The sequence below is a fragment of the Sus scrofa genome, chromosome 3 (assembly GCF_000003025.6).
Source record: "Sus scrofa isolate TJ Tabasco breed Duroc chromosome 3, Sscrofa11.1, whole genome shotgun sequence".
In the NCBI taxonomy this organism is placed as follows: Eukaryota; Metazoa; Chordata; class Mammalia; order Artiodactyla; family Suidae; genus Sus; species Sus scrofa.
This window is the reverse complement of record NC_010445.4, coordinates 44448230-44475855: the sequence shown is the minus strand read 5'-3', so window position 1 is coordinate 44475855 and position 27626 is coordinate 44448230. Positions and strand designations below refer to the sequence as shown.

Sequence of the window (27626 nt, the reverse complement as noted above, 5' to 3'; positions counted from 1 at the left end):
CCTTGTCCTCAGTCATTAACAGTGTCCTCTGGATTTTTCCCTGTCAATCCCTTCAAAGGTGCTGTCTGGCTTCTGGGGAGCCAATCAAGGCCCCAGAGAGGACTGAGCACCACGGGGTTACTGCTCTGTCCCAGCTCACTCCGGGAGGGGGCCCATCCTTAGAATTTAGGTCTCAGGCTGGACTTGACCATCAGGCCAATGCTGTCTGATAGGTCCCTTTTCTTTGTAATCTGATTTTGGGGGTGGGGGTGGAGGCTCCAGTTACCTCTGCATTCGGGACTTGCCTTTGCTCCAGTCCTGCCTCTCCTTGGCCATACAAAGGAAAGCCTTGTTTATTTTGGAGAAGGGATTGTTTTGCTATTGTAAGCCTTGGGGCTTTCAAAGCTGCTAATAGCCAACCGACCTCATTATCGTTTTTGGAAAATGATCTTTTTTTTTTTTTTTTTTCATAAGTGAGGACAGGCTGTCTTCTTGGAGAATATTAGTACATTGGCTCAAACTTGCTGAAAGTACTTTTCTACTCCCTGAATGCACACTGAGGTAATGAATATTCATGGGCTCCCAAGGGTGGCCTGTCTTTGGAGACTGAGCTTTCTGCTTGCTGCGGTGCATGGCAGGCTGCCTCCACACAGGAAGTGAAACCAGCCTGTAAGCTTTTTTACTGTTCTGGCACATGATTGGAAGATTTGTTGGTGAAAACAATGTTCTTTGAAAGTTTGGGGGCAAAGAAAAAAGGAAGTTCCTTAGGCGTTCCTGTTGTGGCTCAGCCAGCTAAGAACCCAAAATAGGTGTCCCTGAGGAAGTGGGTTCCATCCCTGGCCTCCCTTAGTGGGTTTAGGATCTGGTGTTGCCACAACCTGCGGCATAGGTCGTGGATGTGACTTGGATCCAGATCCGATGTTGCCTTGGCTGTGGCCTAGGCTGGCAGCCGCAGCTCCGATTCAACCCCTAACCTGGATGCTTCCATATGCTGCAGGGGCAGCCATAAAAAGAAGGCATCAAAAAGGAAGCACTTAGATTTAGCATGAAATCTAAAGCATTAGATTAAACAAAATAATCACTTTGAGAGTCTGAAGATACAAGTGACAGCCCACCTTGTCGCTTGTGTCAAAGGGGCCCCACCTTTCCAACACTCCACATCCCCAGTGATCAAAGGGGAGGGCAGGCTGGTGATGCTGGGGCTCCTTCCGGGCAGAAAACAGATTGCATGTCAAGGAGAGATGTGGGATGGGATGCTTTGTCACGGTGAGGTCCCAGACACTGTGCCTTGCAGGAGTGTGACACCCCACCTCCCCAGCCCTGTGCCTGAGTCTGGCTGTGAGTGTCCTCAGGCATCAGCTTAGAAGTGGGGCCCAAGGTAGGGCAGGGTATTTCTTAAAAATGAGTCATGGCCGTGGTTTCTTTCCTGTGGGCAGCTGCTATTCCCCGCTGCCTGGGCTGTCTGTATCGCCATGAAATACCGGGGCAATAGAAAAGTCTGGAAACACAGAGGTGTATTTTTGAGGATACTGGACCTGCCAGAACAAATTATGACCTGTTATTGTCAAATCTGCAGGGAGCATAGACTCCGGGATTCCGGAGGCATGGAGATGGTTAAATCAGTCTTTCTGGAGTTCCTGTCGTGGCTCAGTGGTTAAGGAATCCAACTAGGAAGCATGAGGTTTCCGGTTCGATCCCTGGCCTCGTTCAGTGGGTTAAGGATCCGGCGTTGCCGTGAGCTGTGGTGTAGGTCGCAGACGCGGCTCGGATCTGGCGTGGCTGTGGTGTAGGCTGGCGGGAACCTCAAAATGCTGCAGGTGCAGCCCTAGAAAAGAAAAAAGACAAAAAAAAAATTTGTCTTTCTGGGCTGGGTGCACTGAGGCATGTCCCCCCCAAGGAGCACAGCAGGGAACACTGGGGTCCAGGGGGAATGATGTCATTTTAAAGGTCTCATCGTTCAATTTTATGATATAATTTTGTATTGAGAAATTTTAAAATGTTTTAGAATATAAATTGTGGCATGTAAAGAGGCGTTTTCAAAATACAGGAGCCTAAGCCCCACCCAGGACCTATGGACTCAGTCTTTGGGCTGTGACCCTGTTCTGTATGGGGGCCTTTTTTTTTTTTTCTTTTTATGGCCACATCTGCAGCAGATGAACGTTCCCAGGCTAGGGGTTGAATCAGAGCTGCAGCTGCTGGCCTACACCACAGCCACAGCAACACCGGGTTCGAGCTGCATCTTGCAATGCCGCAGCTTACAGCTTACAGCAATGCTGGATCCTTAACCTCCCTAGCCAGGGATTGAACCTGCATCCTCATGGACACTACGTTGGGTTCTTAATTCTGTTGGGGCACAACAAGAACTCTTGGTGTATCTGATTCTTGAGGAGGGGTGGAGAGCCTCACACCACCCCCTGCTCCCTTCTCACAGGGGCCAGTATCTTATTCCTACCTGGCCATTAAAGGTAGGAATAAGATAGTTATGTTTATTCAAGGAAAATAGCAAGCCTTGGACTAGGGTGAGATCTGCAAGGTTAGACGATTCCTCAAGACATGTGCCCTTATGACTTTAGGACCTGCAAATGGATGGAAGATTCTGGGCTTTGATGTGAGTCACTTTGCAGAGGGATTTCATTCGTATCAGGTGGACCAACCAGTAAATAGGAAGACCTTCCTTTCTCTTTTAACCATTCTGTATTTTTTTCTGATCTGCTCTCTTATCTTTGTACTCAAATCTTATGATAAAATGTTTAGGATACACGAATATACAGGGCTAAAACTCACCTCTGTACTCATCAGTCAGCATAAACAATCAGACATTAGCAATTCAGTTGAAGTCCCCCAGTGCTCCCCTCTCAGTCTCATCCCTTGGCTCCCCTCCCCCTGGAGAAAACCACTACTCCCCCCACCTTCCCACTAGGGGTTTTAATTCCCATGTGTCTCTCTATCCTTTGATCATGCATAATTATATTGGTAACATATATAATTATATTGGTGGTGTTTTGCACCATGCCAGTTGGGGTTTACATTCGCCTGCATATAACAGAAAACCTCACTTCAGGGGCTCAACCGAAGGGGACATCAAATAGGTATCCTACAATTCAACTCAGTTAGTACACTCAGTACCTGGAGTTAGCACAGACCCCATAGATTAAGGGCTCAGTTCCATAAGACTGCCTCCTCTGCCCCCCTTCAGACACCAGCTTAAATGGAATGTCCAGGCTACCTACACTTGTGCCCAGCTGACTGCAAATTCAGAGTTTCCATGCCTTCCTTTCCCACTTGGATTTGGTACTTCCCTCATTAGCATAGACTCAGATATTTCAAAGGGGCTCATTATGAATAACAAAAGAATTTCCTGTCACTCAAGAAATTCCAAAATTAGCTCTGTGTGAGAATCTGAGGACAAAGACCAAATACATGTATTTTTTTTATTATATTATAATCTGTATATCACTTGAGGAGAATTGATATGTTTACTGTGTTGAGTTTCCAGTCACTGAACACAGTATCTCTCTCCATTTCTTTAGATCTTCTTTCATGTCTCCTCTCAGTGCTTTGTTATTCTTAAGATATGAGTTCTGTATGTTTTGATTTAGACCTAAGTATTTCATTATTTGAGAGATGCTTTCATATTTTTAATTTCAATGTCTATGTGTTCATTGCTAGTATGTAGAAGTAAAATAATTTTTGTTGGTTTATCTTGTACCCCATGACCTTGATGAAATCACTAATTAGTTCTAAGGAGTATTTTAATAGAGTTTGTGGGATTTTCTATGTGGATTTTCCATGTGGGATTATTTCTATGTGGATTTTCTATGTGGGATTATTTCTGCAAAGAGCGACTTTTCTTTTTTTCTGATCTTCCATTACTGATACTTTTATATCTTTTTCTTGCTCGATTGCAGTGGCTAGAACTTCCTGCACCATGTTGACTAAGAACAGGGTAATCAGATATCCTTGCGTTGCTCCTAGTCTAAGAGGGAAGGAATTTAGTTTTCCTCCATAAAGTATAAAGACAGCTATGGGGTTTTTGTAGACGTCCTTTATCAAGCTGAGGAAGTTCCCTTCTCTTCCTATTTTTCTTAGAGTTTTTAAAAAAATCGTGAATAGGTGTTAAATAGCTGTTGAATTTTGTAAAATTATGTATACATAATATATAATGTGATTTTTCTTCTTACCTATTAGTATGGTGAATGATGATTGATATTGATATATTGAACCAACTTTCTATCCATGGAATAAATTTCACTTAGTATTGGTAAATCTTTTTATATATTGCTGAATTCTGTTTGCTGATATTTTGTTAGGGATTTTTTGCATCTATATTCATGTTGATCTCTAGCTTTCTTTTTCTGTGCTGTTTGTCCAGTTTTTTTACTAGGACAGTACTAACCATAAAATGAAGAGGGAGAAATGCCCTCTCCTCCTCTAGTTTCTTCTGCAAGAGGTTATGTGGAATCGATGTTAATTCTTTAAGTATTTGGGGTAATTCTCCAGTGAAACCATGTAGGCCTGGAAATTTATTTTGTAGGAGTTCTTTAAATTATTATTTCAGTTTCCTCAGTAGTTACAGGGCTATTGAAATTATCTGTTTCATAGCGGATGAGTTGTGATAGTTTGTGTTTTATGAGGAATGAGTCCATTTCCTTTATGTTTTCAAATTTGTGTGTAGAGTTGTTCATGGTATTGTTAGCAGTTTTATTATTTTGACAGGAAAGTGGGGTTTACTGGAGGCCATGAATAAGGAGGGGAAAATACCAAGGCTTTCATTTATCCTGGGGGCTGTAATTAGGTATTTATTTGACCCAACAGACATCCAAGATGAGCTGCTTTTCTGTCGCCATGTTTACAGATTTATCCACATTAAACTTAGTAGGTCCCCACTTCTTGGTGATGTGAATTTTCTGGTGGCCAGGGAACTTGAACTTGGCCCTGCTTAGGGCCTCAATCACATGTTGCTTGTTCTGCTGCTTCGTGCACATGGACATTATGACCTGGCCAAAGTGGACCCTGGCCACTGGTTCCCGGGCATCATGCATACCTGCCTGGAACCTAGATTGGGGACAGCATGCCGGACATGCATGTCCACTGAAAAGGGCTGTCTCCAGGGTCCCTTAGGCCAACCCATTTGGGCAACAGGCTGCTTATACTACTGAGGAAGCTGACATTTGCGGCCATTGCACACTGAGCTCCCAAGGGGAAAAGAACATGGTGGGCTTAATTGGCTGCAGACATAGTATTTAATAATTATACTTTTGATGTCTTTAGAGTCTGTAGTGATAGTCTCCATTTCATTCTTTTTTTGTTGTTGTTGTTGTTGTTGTTGTTTTTTTGTTGTTGTTGTTGTTGTTGCTATTTCTTGGGCCGCTCCCGCGGCATATGGAGGTTCCCAGGCTAGGGGTTGAATCGGAGCTGTAGCCACCGGCCTACGCCAGAGCCACAGCAACGCGGGATCCGAGCCGCGTCTGCAACCTACACCACAGCTCACGGTAACGCCGGATCCTTAACCCACTGAGCAAGGGCAGGGACCGAACCCGCAACCTCATGGTTCCTAGTCGGATTCGTTAACCACTGCGCCACGACGGGAACTCCTTTTTTTTTTTTTCATTTCATTCTTGATATCAGTAACTTATGTTTTCATTTTTTCTTTATCAGTCATACTAGAGATTTATCAGTCTTATTGAAACAACCAACTCTTTGTTTCATTGATTTTTCCCTATTTTTTTTTTTATTCATTTCCTATATGTATTTTCTTCCTTCTGCTTGTTTTGGGTTTGCTTTGCTCTTCTTTTTCTATTTTGTGAGCTTAGAAACTACCAAATAAAATTTTCCTTCAGAACTATGTGAATTGTGTCCCACATGTTTTGATACATTATAACTTTATTTTCATTCGTTCCGATGTATTTTTTTAAATTTCTTTTGAGACTTTCCCTCTGATTGATAAATTATGTATACATTTAGTTTGCAAGTATTTGGAAATTTTCCTGTCACCTTCTATTGTTAATTTCTAATTATTTTCATTGTGATCAGAGACTACAAACTGTAAAATTTTAGTTCTTTTAAATTTGTTGAGATTTTCTTTATAGCCCAAGACAAGGTTTATCTTGGTTTATATCCCATGGTCATTTGGAAAGAATGTGCATTCTGCTGCTGTAGGGTGGAATGTTCCATAAATGTAGTCTAGATTCTTTTCACTGCCAGTCTCATCAAGTTCTTCTATATCCATGCTTATTTTCTGCCTAGTTCTTTGATCAATTGTTGAGAGAGAGATGTTGAAGTCTTTAACTATAATCGTTGATTTGTTTATGTCTCCTTTCAGGTTTACCAGTTTTTGCTTCACATATTTTGCAGCTTTTTGATTTGGAGCATACTCATTTAAGAATGCTATGTCTTCTTTGTAGATTAACTCTTATCCTTACATAATGTGCCTTACTGTCTCTGGTAATTTTCTTTGTTTTGAAATCTACTTAGTATTATTTTTAAATCTGATATTAATGTAGCCATCTTGTTTTTCTTTTGGTTAATGGTTGCATGATATATCTATGTTATTATATTTGGAGTGAATTTCCCATAAACAGCAGATAGTTGTCATGTTTTTGTAATCTACTCTGCCAATCTCTGTCTTTTACTAGATATATTTAGATCATTTACATTTAGTGTATTTAGTGGTATATTAGGTATTGATTTTTTTTTTTTTTCTTTTTAGAGCTGCGCCCTCGGCATGTGGAGGTTCCCAGGCTAGGGGGTCTAATTGGAGTGATAGCTGCCAGCCTACGACACAGCCACAGCAATGCAGGATCTGTGCCATGTCTTCGACCTACATCACAGCTCACAGCAACGCCAGATCCTTGACCCACTGAGGAGCACAGAATCCAACCAGGAACCATGAGGTTTCAGGATTGATCCCTGGCTTCGCTCAGTGGGTTAAGGATCCAGTGTTGCTGTGAGCTGTGGTGTAGGTCAAAGATGCAGCTCGGATCTGATGTTGCTGTGACCCCGGTGTAGGCTGGCAGCTGTAGCTTTGATTAGACCCTAGCCTGGTAACCTTGGTAACCTCCATATACCTCGAGTGCAGCCCTAAAAAGCAAAAAAAAAGAAAAAGAAAAACCCCACCATAGTCATCTTTAAGTATTTCCTCTTCATATATAAAACCACATCTGACTGTCTTAGAGACATAATTTAGAAAACCCAAGTGGAGGAGGAAATTCTGTTGTATTGACCAGTGTTTTTGCTTTCTATGCCTCCCCCCCTTTTATTTAATTTGCTTTTTTAGGGCTGTACCCAAGGCATATGGAATTTCCCAGGCTATGGGTTAAATTGGAGCTGAAGCTGTCATCCTATGCTACAGCAGCAGCAACTCGGGATTCGAGCCACGTCTGTGACCTACACCACAGGTCATGGCAGCGCCAGATCCCTGACACACACTGATGGAGGCCAGGGATCGAACCTGCATCCTCCTGGATACTAGTCAGATTTGTTCCCTCTGTGCCACAATGGGAACTCCCTTTTTCCTCCATCTTGGTGATTCACTTTCTTTTTTTTTTTTTTTTTTTTAATTTCCTTTCAGTTTAGAGCATTTCCTTTAGCTATTCTTTTAGGGTAGGTCTGCTGATGGCAAATTTTCTTAGTTTTCCTTCATCTGAGAATATTTTGATCTCCTCTTCATTCCAGAAGAATTCTGAGTTCACTTTTCTTTCATCACTTAAGAAAATGTGCCACTGCCTTCTGTCCTTTATGGTTTTTGATGAGAAATTCACTGTCATTTGAACTGGTTTTCCCCCATAGGCAATGTGTTATCTCTCCGTGCTTTTAAAATGTTATCTTTGTCTTTAATGTTCAGAAATTTGATTATAATGTTTCTTGGTATGGATTTTTTTAAGGTTTATTAGGTTTATTTGTAGGTTTATATCTTTTGTCAGATTGGAGTAGTTTTCAGCCATTATTTATTTTTTTTTAATTACTCAATGAATTTGATTACATTTATAGTTGTACGCTATTATTTCTTCAAGTGCTTTTTCAGCCTAGCCCTCTTTGTCTTCTCCTTCCAGAATGCTAATGATACAAATGTTAGATCTTTAGTAATAGTCCAGAGACTATTCCAGAGACTCTGTTTTTTTTTTTTTTCTGTTGCTTAGATTGGATGATTTTCTATTGCTCTATCTTGTAATTCTGATTCTTTCCTCTGCCCCTTCATTCTGCTATTGAGCCCATTCACTGAGTTTTTGTGTTGGTTATTGTATTTTTCAGTTCAGAAATTTCCATTTGTGTCTCTTCTTAATCTTCTATTTCTTTACCGAGACTTTATATTTATTCGCTGAGTCTTCCGTTTTATTTATATGTTTCATGTTCATAATTGCTTATTGAATTATTTTTATGATTTCTTCTTTAAAAGCTTTCTCAGATAATTCTTTATCATCTTGCTATTTGTATTTTATTCAGTTTGAGGTGAAATTTTTTTTTTTTTCTATTATTGAAACCTAGACATTTGGAATATTATGAGACTGGCTCTTATTTCAGTCTTTTGTTTTACTTGGTTTCCTCTAACTGCTCTGGCAGGGTCTTCTTACTGCCAGGTAGGGGTGGAATTCTAGCTTCCCCACTTAGCTTCCATTGACATATGAATGTGGGATGGTCATCCCTACTACTGGTCGGGGGTGGGGTGGGAATTCTGGCTAGGAGGGGTAGGAGTCCTGATTACTCTTCAGTTGTTCCCCACCTGATCTCCCCTCCTGATGCTAGGGGTGGGGGAGGGATGACTTCACTGGCAGTAGTGAAAGCTCTCTCTACTAGGCCTCCTCTGATACCACCCCTGAGGGGGTGGGGTGGGGGCAGGAGGCATGCCTTGTTAATGCCAAGTTGGAATAAAAGCATAGGTTCCCCATGTACCTTTTACTAATAACACCAGCCAGTGGAATGAAAGTCCCAGCTCCCTCCTTGGCCCTCTCCGTTACCACCCAGTGACACACTGTGGCATTTTACAACTTGGTAAGCCTTGAAGTCTAGGCTCCCCACTTGACCTTTGCTGGCATGGATGGGGATGAAGTTGTGGCTTTTTCTGGGTTGTTTGCCTGGAAGAGAGCAGTTTACCGTTTAAAAGGCTTCTGTTTTGGGAGTTCCCGTCGTGGCTCAGTGGTTAACGAATCCGACTAGGAACCATGAGGTTGCAGGTTCGATCCCTGGCCTTGCTCAGTGGGTTAAGGATCTGGCGTTGCCGTGAGCTGTGGTGTAGTGTAGGTCGCAGATGCGGCTCGGATCCTGCATTGCTGTGGCTCTGGCCTAGGCCGGTGGCTACAGCTCTGATTCCACCCCTGGCCAGGGAACCTCCATATGCTGTGGGAGCAGCCCAAGAAATTGCAAAAAGACAAAAATAAAAATAAAAAGGCTTCTGTTTTGCTAGACATCCTTTCCTGGTCCTTTGCCTAGAGATAGCAGGCTTTTGTTGTTGTTTTTTGTCTTCTCCTGTTAGCATTTCCAAATCTGGGACACAAGGGACAAAAGGGGACCCAGAGAACTTGTAACCATGTTGTTCTCGGGTCCCGAGGTCCCTGCTCTGTCTACTGTCTCTCCCTTCTTCAGGGCTATAAAAAATGTTTGCTCTGTTTTTTAAGTTAATTAATTAGTTAATTAATTTTTGGCTGCGCCCACGGCATGTGGAAGTTCCCAGGCCAGGGATGGAGCCTGCAACACAGTGGCGGCCTGAGCCTCTACAGTGATAACGCTGAGTCCTTAACCCACTAAGCCACACGGGAGCTCAAAAAAATGTTTGTTTAATATATATAATTAATGCCCAGCATTTTTAGGTGTAATTAATGGAAGAAATAGGGAATAGGGAAAAGTCCATTTATTCTGTTTTTGGAGGAATTCTTTGCCCTCTGTCACTTAGGAAAGACTTGGACAAACTGTTCTTTTGGTTTTTTTTTTTGAAAAAGAACCTAAGTTTTACATTTATGTTTATATTTTTCTTAATTTTATTGAAGTGTAGCTGATTTACAATGTTGTGTTCATTTCTGCTGTATTGGATATACTATTCTTGAGAAGCTATTTGGTCTTTCAGAGATGGACGTCTTTTCAAAGGAAATAATTTTTCCTGAAAAGAAAGACTAAAAGGTATTGGTTGGGCTGGAGGATGTGTGTTGTGGGGGGTGGGACAGAAGAGTTAAACTTGGAGACAGAGTGTCTCTCCTGATGTGAGATGTGAAAGCCATGTCTGACCCTTTCAGAGAACCAGCCCCAGACACAGGGGCTGAGGGCGGGGGCTGCTTCATGACCCTGGCCAGAAAGTGTGCCCTCAGTCTTTCTGTGACACCCGGCATGCTGCCAAAGGGGAAAGAGAAGGAAAACCACCCTTGGTTCGGTAAACATATATCCTCTTTCACTGCAAGAGGCTGAATGGTCTGAGTCAGCATAATCGGTTCCATATGTTAGTCTTTGATGGTGCAGGCATGACTAGTTGCATCTTTGAAACAGGCAGATCTGATGTTTCATGCCATAAAAATCAGAACTGCCATGGATTGTGCGCCTGTGTCATGTTCCCCATGCGATATTCTGCCCTGATTGCCGGGAGGAGGTGTTACCTGTCTTCCTTCACAGACTGAGTCTCAGGACACGTGACCGGCACAGGGTCATCTGGCCTCTGCCCGGCTCAGCTGGGGCTGAACCTTGCCCCTTGGGTCCAGAGTTCTTATTCTTCTCACGCACAAGCCACATGCACTCACAGCATCAGGGTTTTCATGCTACATCCTCAGGAGCCACCCCCACATTTAAGAGGATTTGGGCCACCGGCCAGATCCATTCCCTAGAGCACAAGGTTTGCCCGTGGCCCCATGTTAGACTCATTCCAGGAGACTTTTTATTTTTATCTTTTTTAATTTTTAAAAATTAAAAAAAGGGTGTTCCCTTTGTGGCTCAGCAGTTATCAAACCTAAGATCCATGAGGATGCAGGTTCGATCCCTGGCCTCGCTCAGTGGGTTAAGGATCCAGCATTGCTGTGGCTGTGGTGTAGGCCAGCAGCTGTAGCTCCTATTCCACCCTTAGCCTGGGAACTTCCATATGCTGTGTGTGCAGCCCTAAAAAAAAAAAAAATAAATAATAATAATAATAATAATTTGGCTACCTCCTCACTACACAAAAGTTCCCAGGCCCAGAAATCAAACCTGCTCCACAGCAGTGATAACACCAGATCCTTACCCAGTGAGCCACCAGGGAACTCAGATTTTTTAAAATTCTGATGGCTAAGCTGCACTCCTGGCCAGTAAACTCAAGCTCTGGGTGAAACCCAGGCATCAGAGCTTTCATAGCTTCCCTGGAGATTCTGACCTTCTGCTGGTTTTGTGAGCTTGGTGGAGAGTTGAAAGATGACGATGGAGAGCCACAGTCAGATTCTGGAATTCTCTCTTCTGGTTGCATTGGTGCCAACCTGCAGAAAAGACTTGGAGACTTGCCGTCCACTGGGGAAGCTTTTTTTGCAAAGCACTTTTACTAAGAAAAAGTCAAAAACACAAGTCAAAAAGTGGGGTGCAGGCTGAAGGGGGTCATGGGGGTGCTGCCTAAAGCCCTTTGAGGGCCTTGGAGCCTCCACAGCTGAAGTATGTGCACCAGACCAAGTGGGGGGGTCACCTCCGGGGGTCTTCTCTTTTTTTCTTTTTGAGCCAGTGTATTCGGGGGGCCAGGGGAAGTGAGGAATCACCCTGATAATCATGATTTTCACTCAGAGGTCTGAGCCTCTTAGCACCCTCCAGGTGAGGGCTCAGAGAGGTTGGGTAGCTTGCTTGATGTTTTGGGGTCCCTGTTTGTCCATCCAGATGCCTCCTCACCCTGCTCTATGCCCAGCCTGTAGGGAAGGCAACAAGAGGCTCCCTGGGGTCTGGCTCCTACCAGCTTCTGCTAAAGAATACTAAGTTGTATTTACTTAACTAAGTACAACCTGCATAGGTATTATTTATCTGAAATCCAAGTGTGACTGGAGCGTCTTCTTTTTCATCGGCAACCCTACGCCCCTTGGCGCTTGTGTGTTTTATCCCAACCTCATTTCTTCACTCTGCAGGCATCTTTTTCTGCTGAAGCTCTAACCCCCTCCAGGCTCACGGGACCCACCAGTTGCTCCCTTTTCTTTGCTATAAAGCCCCTGCCAGGGCCCTTCTACTTACAGCTCGGCTGGAGTTTCTGCCTGTAGGCTTTGGTGCATTTGGTGCAATTTACCCCGTAAATGGCCTTTCCCCCCCCCTACTTAATTTTCTCTAAGTGGTAGAGTGCACCATTTACAGTGTGGGAACAATCAAGTCAGTTGGTTTCAGGAGAAGGACTTTTTAAACTGCTCTCTCACTCAGTGTTGTTGCTACTCTTTATCAGAGAATCCTTGGCCTTTGCATGAAGTGAAACAATATTAAGTAGAAAGTTTCTGCTTGATCTGGGTTTGGCCTCAGCCAGCTTAGGGGGTGGGATGACCAGTTTTAAATCAAGTGACTAGAGGAGTTCCTTGGTGGCACAGTGAGTTAAGGATCCTGGGTTGCTGCTGTGGTGCAGTTTTGATCCCCTCCCCAAACTAAACCAAATATCTGAGAAGCCACCCAGGGACATGATTCAAATATCAGCCTTGGGGGGTGGGGCGGCACGCATGGTTGGGGTCTCTGGTCCATCTATAGCTCTTTCTCCTGGGGCACGGCAGGGGAGGGGGCCAGGGGTGTTGCACAAATAGGATTGCTGATGCCAAAAGCCTTTTCTGTAAACCACAAACCTACCTCCCAAAGGGGTCTTTCTCCTCCTAACCACAGGGGGCTGCTTGGTAGCAAATCCCACCGCAAGCAGCGGGACTGGAGGCGGGGGCAGGGGGTGGGGGCAGTCTAGGAACCCTTAGCGCCTGGGCCACATGCATCTTCCTAGCCCACTTCTGTTCTGCAGCCGGGAGCAAAGAACCGCTAGGAGTTCAAGTATAAGTCCTCTCTCTTGCAGCCTCCTCTGGGCCTCCCGATTTTGAAGCTGGACTTCAGAGAGCTCAGCTGATGTCTCTGCCTGTTCTCTTGTATGAGAGTAGGAAGAGTAAGGGTGTGGGTCCCCCCAGGTGGCCCTTCAGCACTGCCCTTATTTGACCCGTCCAGCCAAGGTGCTTCTCCGTCCCTTCCCAGGTACCCAGAGTGGTCAAGCAGGCTGAAGGCACCAAGCACCTTCTGTGCACTGCCGCCCTCCCCAGCCCTATTCCCACAGCTCAGAGGGACTCCAGGGTCAGGGTGGTGGCATGATGCTGCCACCCCTCCCAGCACCTCTGGACCTGCAATTTTAGCAGCCATTCCTTCCCTTAGGCTGGGGTTCTGAGGCTTCAAGAAGCATGTAAAGGAGCTCACGCTGAGGAAGGTGGCAGAGACAAGCCCTAGAGAGATTCCTGAGAGCCCTGAGCCTTTTGACCATCACAAGCTTGAAATTTGTAGCAATCCTGTCGCTCTGGTGTTGCCATTTCCTATGCAGCGTCTAAGACAGACCTCCCCCTCGAGGCCCAGCACTTATTGGGCCCAGAAATTCTGACTTGAAGTTGTCAACAAGCCGGGTTCAAGTGCAAGCCAATCACAAGAGCAGCTGGTGGGTGTCAGTGGCCTGTACTCATGGACCTACATCTGATCTTCTTCTGCCACCCACCCTGGTATTCCTGTCCTTCGGGGGGTCAGAGAGTTACAGAGCTTTCCTGAAGTCCCATCCTCAGGGATCCAGGCACTAGGTGGGCTTTGGTGGCTAAGTGCTGAGCCGCACAGTCCCCCAACTTGCCTGCCATCACACATGCACAACACTCAGCAACTATGCATAGATTTAGGGGTGAGATGCGCTAAGTTTATTGCACAGATAATAGCTTTTTCATTAGCATCTCCCACTCCAACTAGTTTTGAATCTAAGAGACTAAGGTCCCTCAATTTCTGCCCCACCACAGCTGTGTGAGGTTGGTGGAAAAGATGCTGCTGCAGAGGCCTGGCAAAAGTCCCACCACAGTCCCACCCCCGGCCACAGCAGTGTCCCTGCCTAGACCACCTCTCTTCCCTGTTCACCCTTCAGAATCTCCCCCTTGCCCCCATCACACCCATACATTCCGTAGATGTTCACCACATGTCGACTCCATGCCAGGCATCAGGCTGGGTTCAGACGAGGCCACCTCCAGCCCTCAAGGAAACTACAGGCAAATTTGTTCAGAATAGCAAGGCAAACCCCAAACAGTGGACAGTAGAGCTAATCACTTTATTCATTGGTTGAAGAACTGTTTGCTAATCCTCTCTCATGGGCCTATCCCCAGCTAGAGGGAGATGATGAGACATAATCCTTGTGTTGGACTCAGGTCAAGAGCTAGTTGGTGACTGGAAACACAGGGCATAGCGGGGGGTACTCCCTGACCAGCTCCAGTCCCTGGGGGTGGCAGATGAGCCAATGGAACACCTGGACAGCTACACTTGGACCCTTGAGTGGGAGGCTTTTTATCCAAGCTGCCTGCTCAGCAGCATTAGCTTATGCGGCTTAACTTCCCACTTTAGGTAAACACAAGGAAGTAAAAAGATGGGAGGGGAGCTCCCGCTGTGGTGCAATGGGATCGGCAGGATCGTGGGAGTGCTGGGACGCAGGTTCAATCCCCGCCTGGCCCCAGGAACTCCATATGCCATGGGGCAGCCAAAAAGGAAGAAAAAATAAAAGGTTGGAGGGAGGCACAACACTGTAAATCAACTAAACTTTTTTTTTTTCTTTTGTCTTTTTAGGGCCGAATCCACTGCATGTGGAGGTTCCCAGGCTAGGGGCCTAATCGGAGCTGTTGCTGCCAGCCTACACCACAGCCACAGCAACACCAGATCCAGGCCGTGTCTTTGACCTACACCACAGCCCATGGCAACGCTGGATCCTTAACCCACTGAGCGAGGCCTGGGATCGAACCCGAAACCTCATGGTTCCTTGTCAGATTCGTTTCTGCTGTGCCAAGACAGGAACTCCCCAACTAAACTTTAACAACAATTTTTTTTTTTTCCCCACTGTACAGCAAGGGGATCAAGTTATCCTTACATGTATACATTACAATTACATTTTTCCCCCACCCTTTGTTTTGTTACAACATGAGTATCTAGACAAAGTTCTCAATGCTATTCAGTAGGATCTCCTTGTAAATCTATTCTAAGTTGTGTCTGATAAGCCCAAGCTCCCGATCCCTCCCATCAGGCAGCCGCAAGTCTATTCTCCAAGTCCATGATCTTTTTTTCTGTGGAGATGTTCATTTGTTCTGGATATTAGATTCCAGTTATAAGTGATATCATATGGTATTTGTCTTTGTCTTTCTGGCTCATTTCACTCAGTATGAGATTCTCTAGTTCCATCCATGTTGCTGCAAATGGCATTATGTCATTCTTTTTTATGGTTGAGTGGTATTCCATTGTGTATATATACACCACATCTTCCGAATCCAATCGTCTGTCGATGGACATTTGGATTGTTTCCATGTCCTGGCTATTGTGAATAGTGCTGCAATGAACAAGCGGGTGCACGTGTCTCTTTTAAGTAGAGTTTTGTCCGGATAGATGCCCAAGAGTGGGATTGCAGGGTCATATGGAAGTTCTATATATAGATTTCTAAGGTATCTCCAAACTGTTCTCCATAGTGGCGGTACCAGTTTACATTCCCACCAACAGTGCAGGAGGGTTCCCGTTTATCCACAGCCCCTCCAGCACTTGTTGTTTGTGGATTTATGAATGATGGCCATTCTGAGTGGTGTGAGGTGGTATCTCATGGTAGTTTTGATTTGCATTTCTCTTATAATCAGCGATGGTGAGCATTTTTTCGTGTGTTTGCTGGCCATCTAACAACAATTTTTTTTAAAGGTGGGGGCAAGGGGAAGATTTCTTATGAGTTCCAGAGGCAGCCGGCTTTTCCACACGTGCCGTGGAGAAAGGACCAAATTCACATTAATTCTCTGGCTGTGGGTTTTTTGGTTTATTTGTTTTCTTTTTTTTTCTTTTTGCTTTTTTTTTTTGAGGGGGGGTTTGCCACACCTGCGACACATGGAAGGTCCAGGGCTAGGGGTCGAATTGGAGCTACAGCTGCCAACCTACACTACAGCCATAGTAACGCAGCATCTGAACCACGTCTGTGACTTAACACCAAGCCCACAGCAATGCTGGATCCTTAACCCACTGAGCAAGGCCAGGGCTCGAACCTGCATACTCATGGTTACTAGTCAGGTTCGCTACCGCTGAGCCACAACAGGAACTCCAAGGCTGTGGCTTTTTAACACATCTTGGATGCTGGCTAAAAACAATGTCTCCACAGGGAATCATCAGACAGGTCCGCCGTATTGTCTTTGGTTATCTTGAAGATGAATTATCAAGAACATGTTAAAAATTAAAAGCTTTTATATTTTTGGTCTGATCTTATCTTCCTACTATCACTCCCCCCTCAATAATGTTAAAGCATTCCACTTTTTGGAGGAAAAGCAGGGGGAGGGGTGTTCTCCAATTGAAGTGGGCAGAATACTGACAAAATAGCAGCTTAAAATGTAATTTTTACTTGGTCATTGCCCTGACCCTGGGGTCCAAACCTGGAAATGGTTTTCATTTTGTCTTTTCTCCATATTATCCATGCATTCGAGGTCCCCACATAAGGCTGGTGAGATTATGCGCTGCATAGCACATACTGTAAAGCACGGTTTATGCAGTAGACTATGTGAATGGCAACACCCCACACCAGCTCCATCTCTTGCCAGAGCTGTGCAGCGAGAACCTCACCAAGCATGCATGGTTGTTCAGCTCTCACTGTCAGCACCCTGTACATCAGCATTTCTCATGTGTCAGGCCATGACAGGTTTTACACCGTAAAAAGAAAAAATAATAGAAGTAATAATAGTTAACCTTTATTGAGTGTTTACTACAAGCCAGACATAGTACTGACTCCTTTATTTTTTTTATTTTTTTATTTTTTTATTTTTTTTTGTCTTTTTAGGGCCATACCTGAGGCATATGGAGGTTCCCAGGCTAGGGGTCCAATTGGGAACTGTAGCCACTGGCCTACACCAGAGCCACAGCAATGTGGGATTCGAGCCATGTCTGCAACCTACACTGCAGCTCAGGGCAACTCTGGATCCTTAACCCACTGAGCGGGGCCAGGGATTGAACCTGCATCCTCATGGATGCTAGTTGGGTTCATTATCTGCTGAGCCACGATGAGAACTCCAGTTCCTTTATTCGTAATGGCAACTCTGCAAAGCACGATTATTACCACCCCATTTTCCCTTGGGGCCGTACTCTCCAAGCTATGACCAGGATAAAGCTACCAACTGGCCACTCCTGTGTCCTGAGATTACATCGTTCCAAAATATTTGGTGTCACACTGAGCTTTCTTTTTGGAATGATGGCAATACTGAGAATGCTGTTGTGATCAGCCCCTTTTCTGTCTTGTGCATCCTTCCTCCTGCTTCCTGGCCACTCCCATAGTTAGGTCTCTGATATCTTCCTGGCGGGTTTCCCCCTTCCTGGCTGCCCCTTTCCTGCTCGTCTTCCTCCCCGCCAGGCAGATGTTGGTGCCCTGGTCAAGCACTGCTCTCATCTTCTCCCTCCCTGCTCAGAAACCTTCCAGAAAGCCCTCTATCTCAGCGGGGCTTTCCACGTCCAGCCTAATTCCACTTTATCTCACATTTTTGTCCTAGCACAGAAGTACCACCCTGGAGCTAAATCGGTGTTCCCAAACTGTTCGGGCCTCTACCTTTCACTCCAGTTTTCCACCGCCTCTGCTTCTTGAAACTCTATCCATCCTCCCCTACTTGTCCTCTAATTCATTCCTTTACTTACTCATTCAACAAACCTATTTTGAACATCTCTTAGGAACTGATTATACTGTGTGGTTTTGAGTCAGTCCATCAGGGGAGAAAGAATTGAATGAGTGATGACAAAATCAGAGGATGCCAGCACCTAACGTGGGAGGTTTAACTAGGCAAAGTTGGGGGAGGGGGAGATCAGGGAAGCCCCCCCACCCCCCTGCACCCCACACATACACACTTAGCTGCTTTCTGTCCCCTTTTAACTCCTGGAACCTTCTGCTACCCCTCTCCTGGGTTAGGTGCCTTCCTGTATTTCATTCGACAGTCACTTCAGATCTTAGACCAGGAGGTGCTGGATAAATATTTGTTAGCAATTAAATCATACTACCAGGTTCTGGCAAATCAAATTGTGGAGATAAGTTATCTTTTAAAGCATCCCTAATGAAGATAGGATTTGGCTGCTCCCAGATGACATCTGATGGGGTGGCTTTGCCATTAGTTTGTTGAGTTAGTAGCTCAGTTCATGGAAAACTGAAGGTTATACCCCCAAATAAATCAGAGATTCTCTTGCATGGTTGGGATTACAAAACGGATTTCCATTTTATACTTTCTGTGCTCCTATAAATATTTGAATTTTTCACCACAGACTTGTGTTAACCTTTGTAGTTAGAAATGTCAAATGTTTTTAAGTAAATTAAATCAATCAAAGGAAGTGTTATTGGCTTTGCCAGTCCACTTTTTTGCCTTATATTTAACAAACAAAAATGATTTGGGCAAAACCCCTGACTCTCTAGCTCAACAAATAGGAAACAACTAGGGAGTTCTATGGTGGCTTAGTGGGATAAGGATCCAGCATTATCACTGTTGTGGCATGGGTTCTATCCCTGGCCTGAGAATTTCTAAGAGACACAGGCAAATTGTAAGTGCTTTGAAGTCTGTAGAAAAAGAGTGTTCTTGAGGGGCTACAAGCATAAAAGAAATAGCCAGGGCATCCATTGCTGCAGAAGGTGTCCCCAAATCAGAGAAGATGGGCCTCCTCCTATCACACCTGTATATAAGGTTTGCCTGGTGTGGGGGCAATGGGAGAGGCAGGGGCCCCTCTCTGCAGAGTCACCCTGACCTTTACTCCTTGGAATAAATGACCACTCCCATCGCTCATCTGCCTGGGTGACTGGGCTCAAGGCCATCCCACAACTGACCCACGTAGCCCTCTCCACCACCCACAGAGCCCCCCTACCCCACCCAGCACACTCCCATAGCCACCGAGCCCTCAGCCTCAAGGACAAGCGATGAGCTCTCCCTCATTTCTTACAGTGAAATTGCTTGTCCTCCAACCTGGCATTCCCCCCACAGGCAGTTCCCAGAAGCAGCAACTGCAAGAGCCGAGCTGGCATGGGAGAGAGCGCTGTATGGAGAGGGCCTCCTGTCAGGAGCTTCGGCCCCTACCCAGATAAGGTGGTCCAGAGTCACCCGCAGAGAGGAAGCCAGAGGAATAAATTCTCAGATTGCTCCTTCTCCACTCACCAAATAAGTACTTACCTGAATACACTAAAAATTACTTGCTGTTTATCTGAAATTTTAGTTTAACTGGGTGTCCCGTGTTCTTAGTCACTAAATCTGGTATAACCTTGAGCAGAAACTACCCTACTCCCTGCAGACACACTTAGCAACCCAGGAAGATGTGACATCCTGAGTGTGGCAGGCAGCACAGCCCTTGAACAGGAATGGGGTGCTTCTGTGTACCCCAAGGCACTCCCCCACAACGTGCTGGCCTGCGTCTCTCCTCCCTGCTTGACTCACCACTTATGGTCAGAGTGTTTGAATAAATAACAACCAGTATAGAGGGTACGCTCCAAAAATGCCATTAAAACTAAAAGTATAACTGTTGTGAGCCTGTATTTTTAGAAATACTTGTGGGTCGGATGAAATAAAAGTATTTCCAGATTCATTCCAGTAGCAAACGTTTTGTTGGCAACTCCAAGTCCTTCTATAACTGGTGACAAAAGCACATTTGATTTTTCCCCCCACCCTGAGGGATGAGTCCTGCACCAGAATGATAAACTCGTCCCTCTGTGACAGTAGCAGCCTTTGCAAGACTGTTGGCCAACTTTGCAGCATCATATTGTACCTGAGCAGGGCAGTGGAAAGGTGATCTCAGGTCCCATCACCTGCCTGCTGTGCTGGGCTTTTTGTTTGTTTTGTTTTGCTTTTTAGGGCCGCACCTGCGGCATATAAAAGTTCCTAGGCCAGGGGTCTAATCCGAGCTGTAGCTACCCCAGCAATTCTGGATCTGAGCTGCATCAGTGACCTATGCTGCAGCTTGTAGCGACTCTGGATTCTTTACCCAGTCAGTGGGGTCAGGGAACGAACCCATATTCTCATGGATACTAGTCAGGGTTCATTACCCCTGAGCCACAACAGGAATTCCTGCTGTGCTGTTGAGTTGGGTATGAGGGATTTGGAATGAGTCATTGCAAATTTAAAAAATGGGTGAATGTGCTCAAAAGATACAAACGTCCAGTTATAATAAGTGAGTCCTGGGATGTAATGTATAGCATGTTGACTGTAGTTAGTAATACAGTATTGTATGTTTGAAAGTTGTTAAAGAGTATATCATTGATATAGTTCCCTGTGCTGTACAGTAGGACCTCATTACTGATCCATTCTTTTTTTTTTTTTTTTTAAACACCCTCCCTCTTTCTTTTTTATTTATTTATTTTTATTTTTTGTCTTTTTGCCATTTCTTGGGCCGCTCCCACGGCATATGGAGGTTCCCAGGCTAGGGGTCCAATCAGAGCTGTAGCTGCCAGCCTACGCCAGAACCACAGCAATGCGGGATCCGAGCTGCATCTGCAACCTACAGCACAGCTCACAGCAACGCCAGATCGTAAACCCACTGAGCAAGGGCAGGGACCGAACCCACAACCTCATGGTTCCTAGTCGGATTCGTTAACCACTGCGCCACAACAGGAACTCCCCTGATCCATTCTAAATGGAAGAGTTTGCATCTACTAACCCCGAACTCCCCATCTATCCCACTTCTTCCTCCTGACCCCTTGGCAACCACAAGCCTGTTCTCTGTCTGTGAGTCTGTTTCTGTTTTATAGATTGGTTCATTTGTGCACATTTGAGATTCCACATATAGGTGATATTATATGGTATTTGTCTTTCTCTGTCTGCCATCACTTAGTGTAAGAGTCTCTAGTTGCAGCCATGTTGCTGCAAATGACTTTGTTTTGTTCTTTTTTATGGCTGAGTAGTATTCCATTATGTATATATGTACCACATCTTCTTTTTTTTTTTTATATAGGAAATATTTATTGAGCATTTAGTAAGTTTAAGTCGCTGTGTGAGGTGCAGTACAGTGAAATTTTTATTTTTATTATTTTTTTTTCTTTCTTTTTTTAATTACTCAAATGAATTTATCACATCTGTAGTTGTATAATGGTCATAACAATCTGATTTCACAGGATTTCCATCCCACAGCCCAGGCACATCCCCCCACCCCCCAAACTGTCTCCTCCGGAGACCATAAGTTTTTCAATGTCTGTGAGTCAGCATCTGTTCTGCAAAGAAGTTCAGTCTGTCCTTTTTTCAGATTCCACATGTCAGTGAAAGCATTGGATGTTGGTGTCTCATTGTACGGCTGACTTCACTTAGCGTGATAGTTTCTAGGTCCATCCATGTTGCAAAAAATGCTGGTATTTCGTTCTTTTTAATGGCTGAGTAATATTCCATTGTGTATGTACCACATCTTCTTAAACAATTCATCTGTCAGTGGACATTTAGGTTGTTTCCATGTCTTGGCTATTGTGAATAGTGCTGCAGTGAACATTGGGGTGCATGTATCTTTTTTTTTGCTTTTTAGGGCATATGGAGGGTCCCATGCTAGGGCTCCATGCATATAGAGGTTCCCACAGTTCACAGCAATGCCAGATCCTTAATCCACTGAGAGAGGCCAGGGATCGAACCTGCATCCTCATGGATACTAGTCGGATTCATTTCCACTGTACCACAACGGGAACTCCTGCATGGATCTTTTTGAATTATATAGTTTTGTCTGGATGTATGCCCAGGAGTGAGATTGATGGATCATATGGTAGTTCTATTTTTAGTTTTCTGAATATTAAGCATTCTTTAGAAGGAAAGAAGTGAGCAAATGAATGAACTTGTAAATGAGAATCCTCACATTATTTTTGCCTGTTAAACAAACCCCCTCATATTTTCTGAGGACCTTGCGCATGCCCGTGGCTCTCTGATCATGGCCTGGTAAGCTGGAGAGGTACTTAGAAAACTGTGTTGTTTAAAAGACTAAAAATCCAACGTCTGTTTTGCAGCTATTGCTGAAGCGAGGGAAGACACCAAGCACACTCTGCCGTTCCCAGGACCTCTCCCAGGAAGCCCGCAGGCTGACCACATGCCATTTTCCTTTCCACACACCCGCGGGCACCAGGCCACCTCGATGTTGCCACCCACCCAGCCTGGAAGACCGCACACCAGAAACACAGCCCTTCCCAGGGTAACCTCCAGGTCCAAATTCCTGCCGCGTCTTGCATTTAACCACACAGTCGGCCACATAATACTTTCTGAACACAAAGATGTGAAGTTCAATTGCTCAATCAACATTCCTAATATCTACCAGGACAGCGCGGCTATTTCTTGGTGGAAAGATGGGAAGGAATTGCTGGGGGCCCATCATTCAATTACTCAGTTTTATCCAGATGATGAAGTTACAGCAGTAATCGCTTCATTCAGGTAAGCGTTCTTCCTTCCTTTTAAAATGTTGTTCTGTTTTTGCTGATCCAAAAGCCAAAGCCTTGCAAATAAAAACCAGACTTTTGTTTTCTGTGGTAGTGACCCCACTGGTCCTTTTAGAGTGTAGGTCAACAGCCGATTGTATTGCCTATCTCTTTTTATTTTATTTTATTTTATTTATTTTTTGTCTTTTTGCTATTTCTTTGGGCCGCTCCCACGGCATATGGAGGTTCCCAGGCTAGGGGTCAAATCGGAGCTGTAGCCCCCAGCCTAAGCCAGAGCCACAGCAACGCAGGATCTGAGCCGCGTCTGCAACCTACACCACAGTTCACGGCAACGCCAGATTGTTAACCCACTGAGCAAGGGCAGGGACCGAACCCACAACCTCATGGTTCCTAGTTGGTTTCATTAACCACTGCGCCACGACAGGAACTCCTGTTTTTATTTTTATTTACTTTTTAATTTTTATTTTTATTTTCTAGGGCCGTACCCATGGCATATGGAGATTCCCAGTCTAGGGGTCTAATCGGAGCTATAGCTGCCGGCCTACACCATAGCCATAGCAACGCAGGATCTGAGCTGAGTCTGTGACCTACACCGCAGCTTATGGCAACACCGGATCCTTAACCCACTGAGCAAGGCCAAGGATCGAACCCACGACCTCATGGTTCCTAGTCGGGGTCATTAACCACTGAGCCATGATGGGAACTCTGCCAATCTCTTTTAAATGGATGTTGACCCCAGTGGAACATTTGATCAGATGCTCTTCCCCACTGACCTGCAAGTTCTGTTAAGTCCTTCTTGACTCAAGAGTTCCCACAGTGAGAACAGGGTTCCTACTGGGCATGAGGACACCTCTAAATCACCTGGTAGGCATGGAGCTTGTAAAGCAATGCAACCCTTTACCCTTTCATTTGCCCTCCCCCTCTCCCTTCCCTCCCTCCCCCCTTCCCCTTTCCCAACTCCCGCTGCTGCTACAGATCATGGTACGAATGTTGCCCGCATGCATGTTGAAGTAGGGAGAAGGTGGAAAGTCTGCAGCCTGGGGAATTGAGGTAGATCTTCAGCCACTTGGCTCACCATCTCAGCATTCTGCTTCGTGTTGACAGGGGCAGGCTGCATGAGATGAGGGAGTGACAAGGATAAGCCAGGCCAGGACACGAATCTGGAATAACCCAGGGTCCCAAGAATTGAGACCTTATACCGCAGATGCTGGAGACAGGGAGACAGCTGCTTCTCTTCTCATCATCCTTTTTCATTCTCTCTTCTTTCCTCTTAGCCGGGAGGGGTTTTGTTTGTTTGTTTGTTTGTTTTTATAACAGATCCTCCTTGCCTGTACAGTTTTAGACTTAGGTGGACCTGTGGTCATTAGAAGCTCAGAATGAGGTCAGAACCAGGCAGAGTTGATGCAAGAGGCTTCTCTCTGGGGTTCCACCCAGAGGGGAGCCCTCTTTGATCTGTCATGTTTTCACTTTTTCCAACCTGATGCTTGGGCCAGTTCCAAACTGATTCACTCTTGGTGAATCATTTCATGTTTCCTTTTCAGACAGCCACCCCAGAGTTACCACAAACCTGACAACTCCAGTTAGAGTGATGTGTCACCATGTCCATAAGATACCCCCTCTTTTTTTGGGGGGGGGGCATTTTTTTCCAAATTATCAGTTTGGTCATCATCAGGGCAAAGACACAACAAGCATTTTCCTTTGGTCCACTTAAACCCTGGCTGAGTCTCTCAGGCTGCCATTCTCAGCTAGTGGCTGAGACCAGTCGGGAGACTTGACTATACTTTTTTCTCCATCAACTGCAAAACGTGGTTGTTTTTCCATTACGTAGACACAGCTTCTGATGGGCGAAGTAAAATCACCATTTCATAATGTCTAAGATTTAGAGGCTTATAGAAACAAAAAGCTGGCATATGGGTCTCATCCAGTGTCATTTAGGGGGAAAGCATATCTGGGCAGAGATATGGGGGGTCCCGCCACTGGCCCCTGTGAGACCATGGATGGGCTGCCGCATCTTCCCTGGTCTTCTTGCCAGGGAGATAGGTTTGGACCACTTGCTTGGCAGCTCCAGGTGTGCTCTAAGGGGCCATGAGATATTCAAAAGATTTGGAGTATTTTGGAGTTTCCACTGTGGCTCAGCGGGTTAAGGACCTGCTCCGTGAGGTTGCAGGTACAATCCCTGGCCTCAGTGAATTAAAGATGCGGTGTTGCCACAAGTGATGGCGTAAGTCACGTATGCAGCTCAGATCCTGCGTTGCTGTGGCTGCTGTGATGCAGACCAGCAGCTGCAGCTCTGATTCAACTCCTAGCCTGGGAACTTCCATATGCTGCAGGTGCAGCTATAAAAAGAAAAAAGGAAGGAAGGAAGGAAGGAAGGGAAGGGAAAAGGAAAGAAGGAAGGGAGGGAGGGAAGGAAGGAAGGACTTGGAGAGTTTTCAAACTTAGAGAAAGTGTCTTATTTTAAACTTCTGTCTTTAGATTTCAAAAGATGGCTGGGTGATATTTCTAGAGAAAAATGTATACTTTTGCATATATTCAGGTTAACTCTCATAAACTCATTCTGAAGGGGAAAATATTTGACCTCCAAACTAAGCAAATTTAGTGATCAGAATTCTTGCAGGATGAACTCTCAGCTGTGCTGAGTGATGTTTGGAACAACGCTAAGTCCGCATTTATAATACTCTTCAGCCTTATTAAAGTAATGTTCAGCTGGCACAGTAGCTGAGGAGTGATTCAGTGAATTATAGTGACTTGATCAAGGTGATCAATATTTGTATGATCTTTGTAAGAGAGAAGGATGTTGGAGAGCCTAAATTTGGTGTCTTTTAGATGAGGACCCTGAGGTCCCCCTGAGTAGGGTGGCGTGGCCAGGGTCACTAGATAGTCAACTGGTCATCCTTAAACAGGGAGCCTGAGTTGCACCCGTCCAGTAAGTCTTCTCACATATCATGGACCCTAATCCCTTGTGGTTCCCAGAAACAGTGAAGAGTTAAAAACTAGTTCTAGGCTTTCAATGGCTGGTTTTATCAGGAATTCATTAGCCTGCAGGTTTTTTTTGGAGTTGCCCCTAACAGTATCTGTATGGACCATGTTTATTTAAGGGAATGTGCAAAATGTAGATGTCAGAAGAACATCAGAAGGGTCAGAAGAAGAGAAACAGAAAGTATTTTAAGTTAGATCATGGAACCAATTTTCTACAAGGTGTCGTTACAATAAGAAAGGGCAGGGAGTCCTTGGGTGGCTCAGAGGGTGGTCACTGCTGTGGTGCAGGTTCAGTCCCTGCTCAGGGAACTTCCACAGGCTACAAGCTCAGCCAGAACAGAAGGGGGTTGGGGAGAATGGACATGAGCTTTGAAATGACGAGGTCTCTGTATTGCAAAGCCCGCAGTGTATACCTGCACTCATGCTTTAAATACAAAGCAGTCGTGATTTGCTGGAGCCTGATAGGATTGTGGAAGCCATATTTAGCTCTCTTAGCCTCATGCTGGTTCATGTTTTCTTTTTCACATCATACGGACCCGTGCCTCCTGTCCACCCTACACTTAAACTCCCAAACTCCTCATTTTAAAAACTGGGGTTAGTCAAGCATCTGGCCTTTGATTTTTTTTTTTTTTTTTGGTCTTTTGTCCTTTTAGGGCTGCACCTGCAGCATATGGAGGTTCCCAGGCTAGGGGGTCGAATCAGAATTACAGCTGCCAGCCTATGCCACAGCCGTAGCAATGTCAGATACGAGCCACGTCTGCGACCTACACCACTGCTCACGGCAACGCTGGATCCTTAACCCACTGAGCGAGGCCAGGGATTGAACTCCCAACCTCATGGTTCCTAGTTGGATTTGTTTCCCCTGCACCAAGATGGGAACTCCCTGGCCTTTGATCTTAAAACATGACCTGTCCTAGTTGAAGGTATGGTTTCGGTGTGCAGATGTAATGCACTGGAACTTTCATCTCTGTGACGCCTTCCTCTTTCCCAGAGTGACTGTCATATTACTCTCTCTTTTCCAAAGAAAAGAATATGATGAGTAATTTACACTGAGGAAGCCTTTTACATTCACTGGTGACATTTTAGACACAAGGAGTAGAGATTTTTTTCTGAATCACAACACAGGCAACTGTCTGCTAGTTAAAAAACATCCAGAATGATGGAAGAGAATATCATAAAAAAGAATGTATGTATGTATGACTGTTCAGCAGAAATGGACACAACATTGTACACTTTTTATACTTTAAAAAAAAATTTAAAAAAGGAACTCTCAGGGAAAATGGGGCAAAAAATACAATAAAAAACCAGCCCTGTCCTCCTCCTTGCACTTGTGAACAGAATGCAGGGGAGGGGATACTCAAACATCAAGTGCAGAAGTGCTGGGTGGTGTTGATGAGTTTAGGTAACGTTGCCTTTAGGCGAGGAGGACCTAGCACTAGAACTAAGGCAAGGACACTTCTGCTGCTCTGGGACAACCAGGTCTTATAGTCAAACCTCAGTTTATTGAAACTGGTTGTGGGCAAGTGGGACAGTATCAGTAAACTCACAGGCAGTTCAGTTCGAATCCCGTGTACTCTGGAAAGGCTAAAGGAGATTTGTTTTGGCATCATCCGTGATAGTGTCCCCAAAAGATTTTTTTTTCTTTATTTAGGACTGTACTGGTGGCAGCAGGATGTGGAAGTTCCCAGGCTAGGGGTCAAATCAGAGCTGCAGCTGTGAGCCCACACCACAGCCATAGCAACGCTAGATCCGAGCCTCGTTTGCTACCTACACCACAGCTCATGGCAGCACCAGATCCTTTGACCCACTGAGCGAGGCCAGGGATTGAACCTGCATCCTCATTGATACTAGTCAGGTTCTTAACCCACTGAGCTAAGATGGGAACTCCCCCAAAAGATTTTTGACTCTGCTTGCTCTTAGCTCCTGTGTTTATGCATTTTTAAGTTGTTTTAATGGTAGTGTATATATTTCATTAAATACTTGGAAAATACCAAACAAATACAGAAAAGGAAATTATGTCCCATGATCCTAAGAAAACTTTTCCAAGCATGTGTAAATCTAAGATTCTTGACATCAAATTAGTATTTAGGACATAGACAATTCTTGTTTCATGCACTTATCATTGTATTATGAACATTTCCCT

The 27626-nt window shown here is 44.9% G+C and overlaps 1 protein-coding gene across 1 annotated transcript in view; it reads left to right on the top strand.

The window, feature by feature from the left end:
* Positions 1-27626, top strand: part of MERTK (MER proto-oncogene, tyrosine kinase) — a 134024-nt gene that overhangs the window by 7545 nt on the left and 98853 nt on the right. The window contains exon 2 of the mRNA XM_021087030.1: positions 22082-22499. Coding sequence (XP_020942689.1) covers positions 22082-22499 — 418 coding nt within the window. The remainder of the gene's footprint in view (positions 1-22081; positions 22500-27626) is intronic.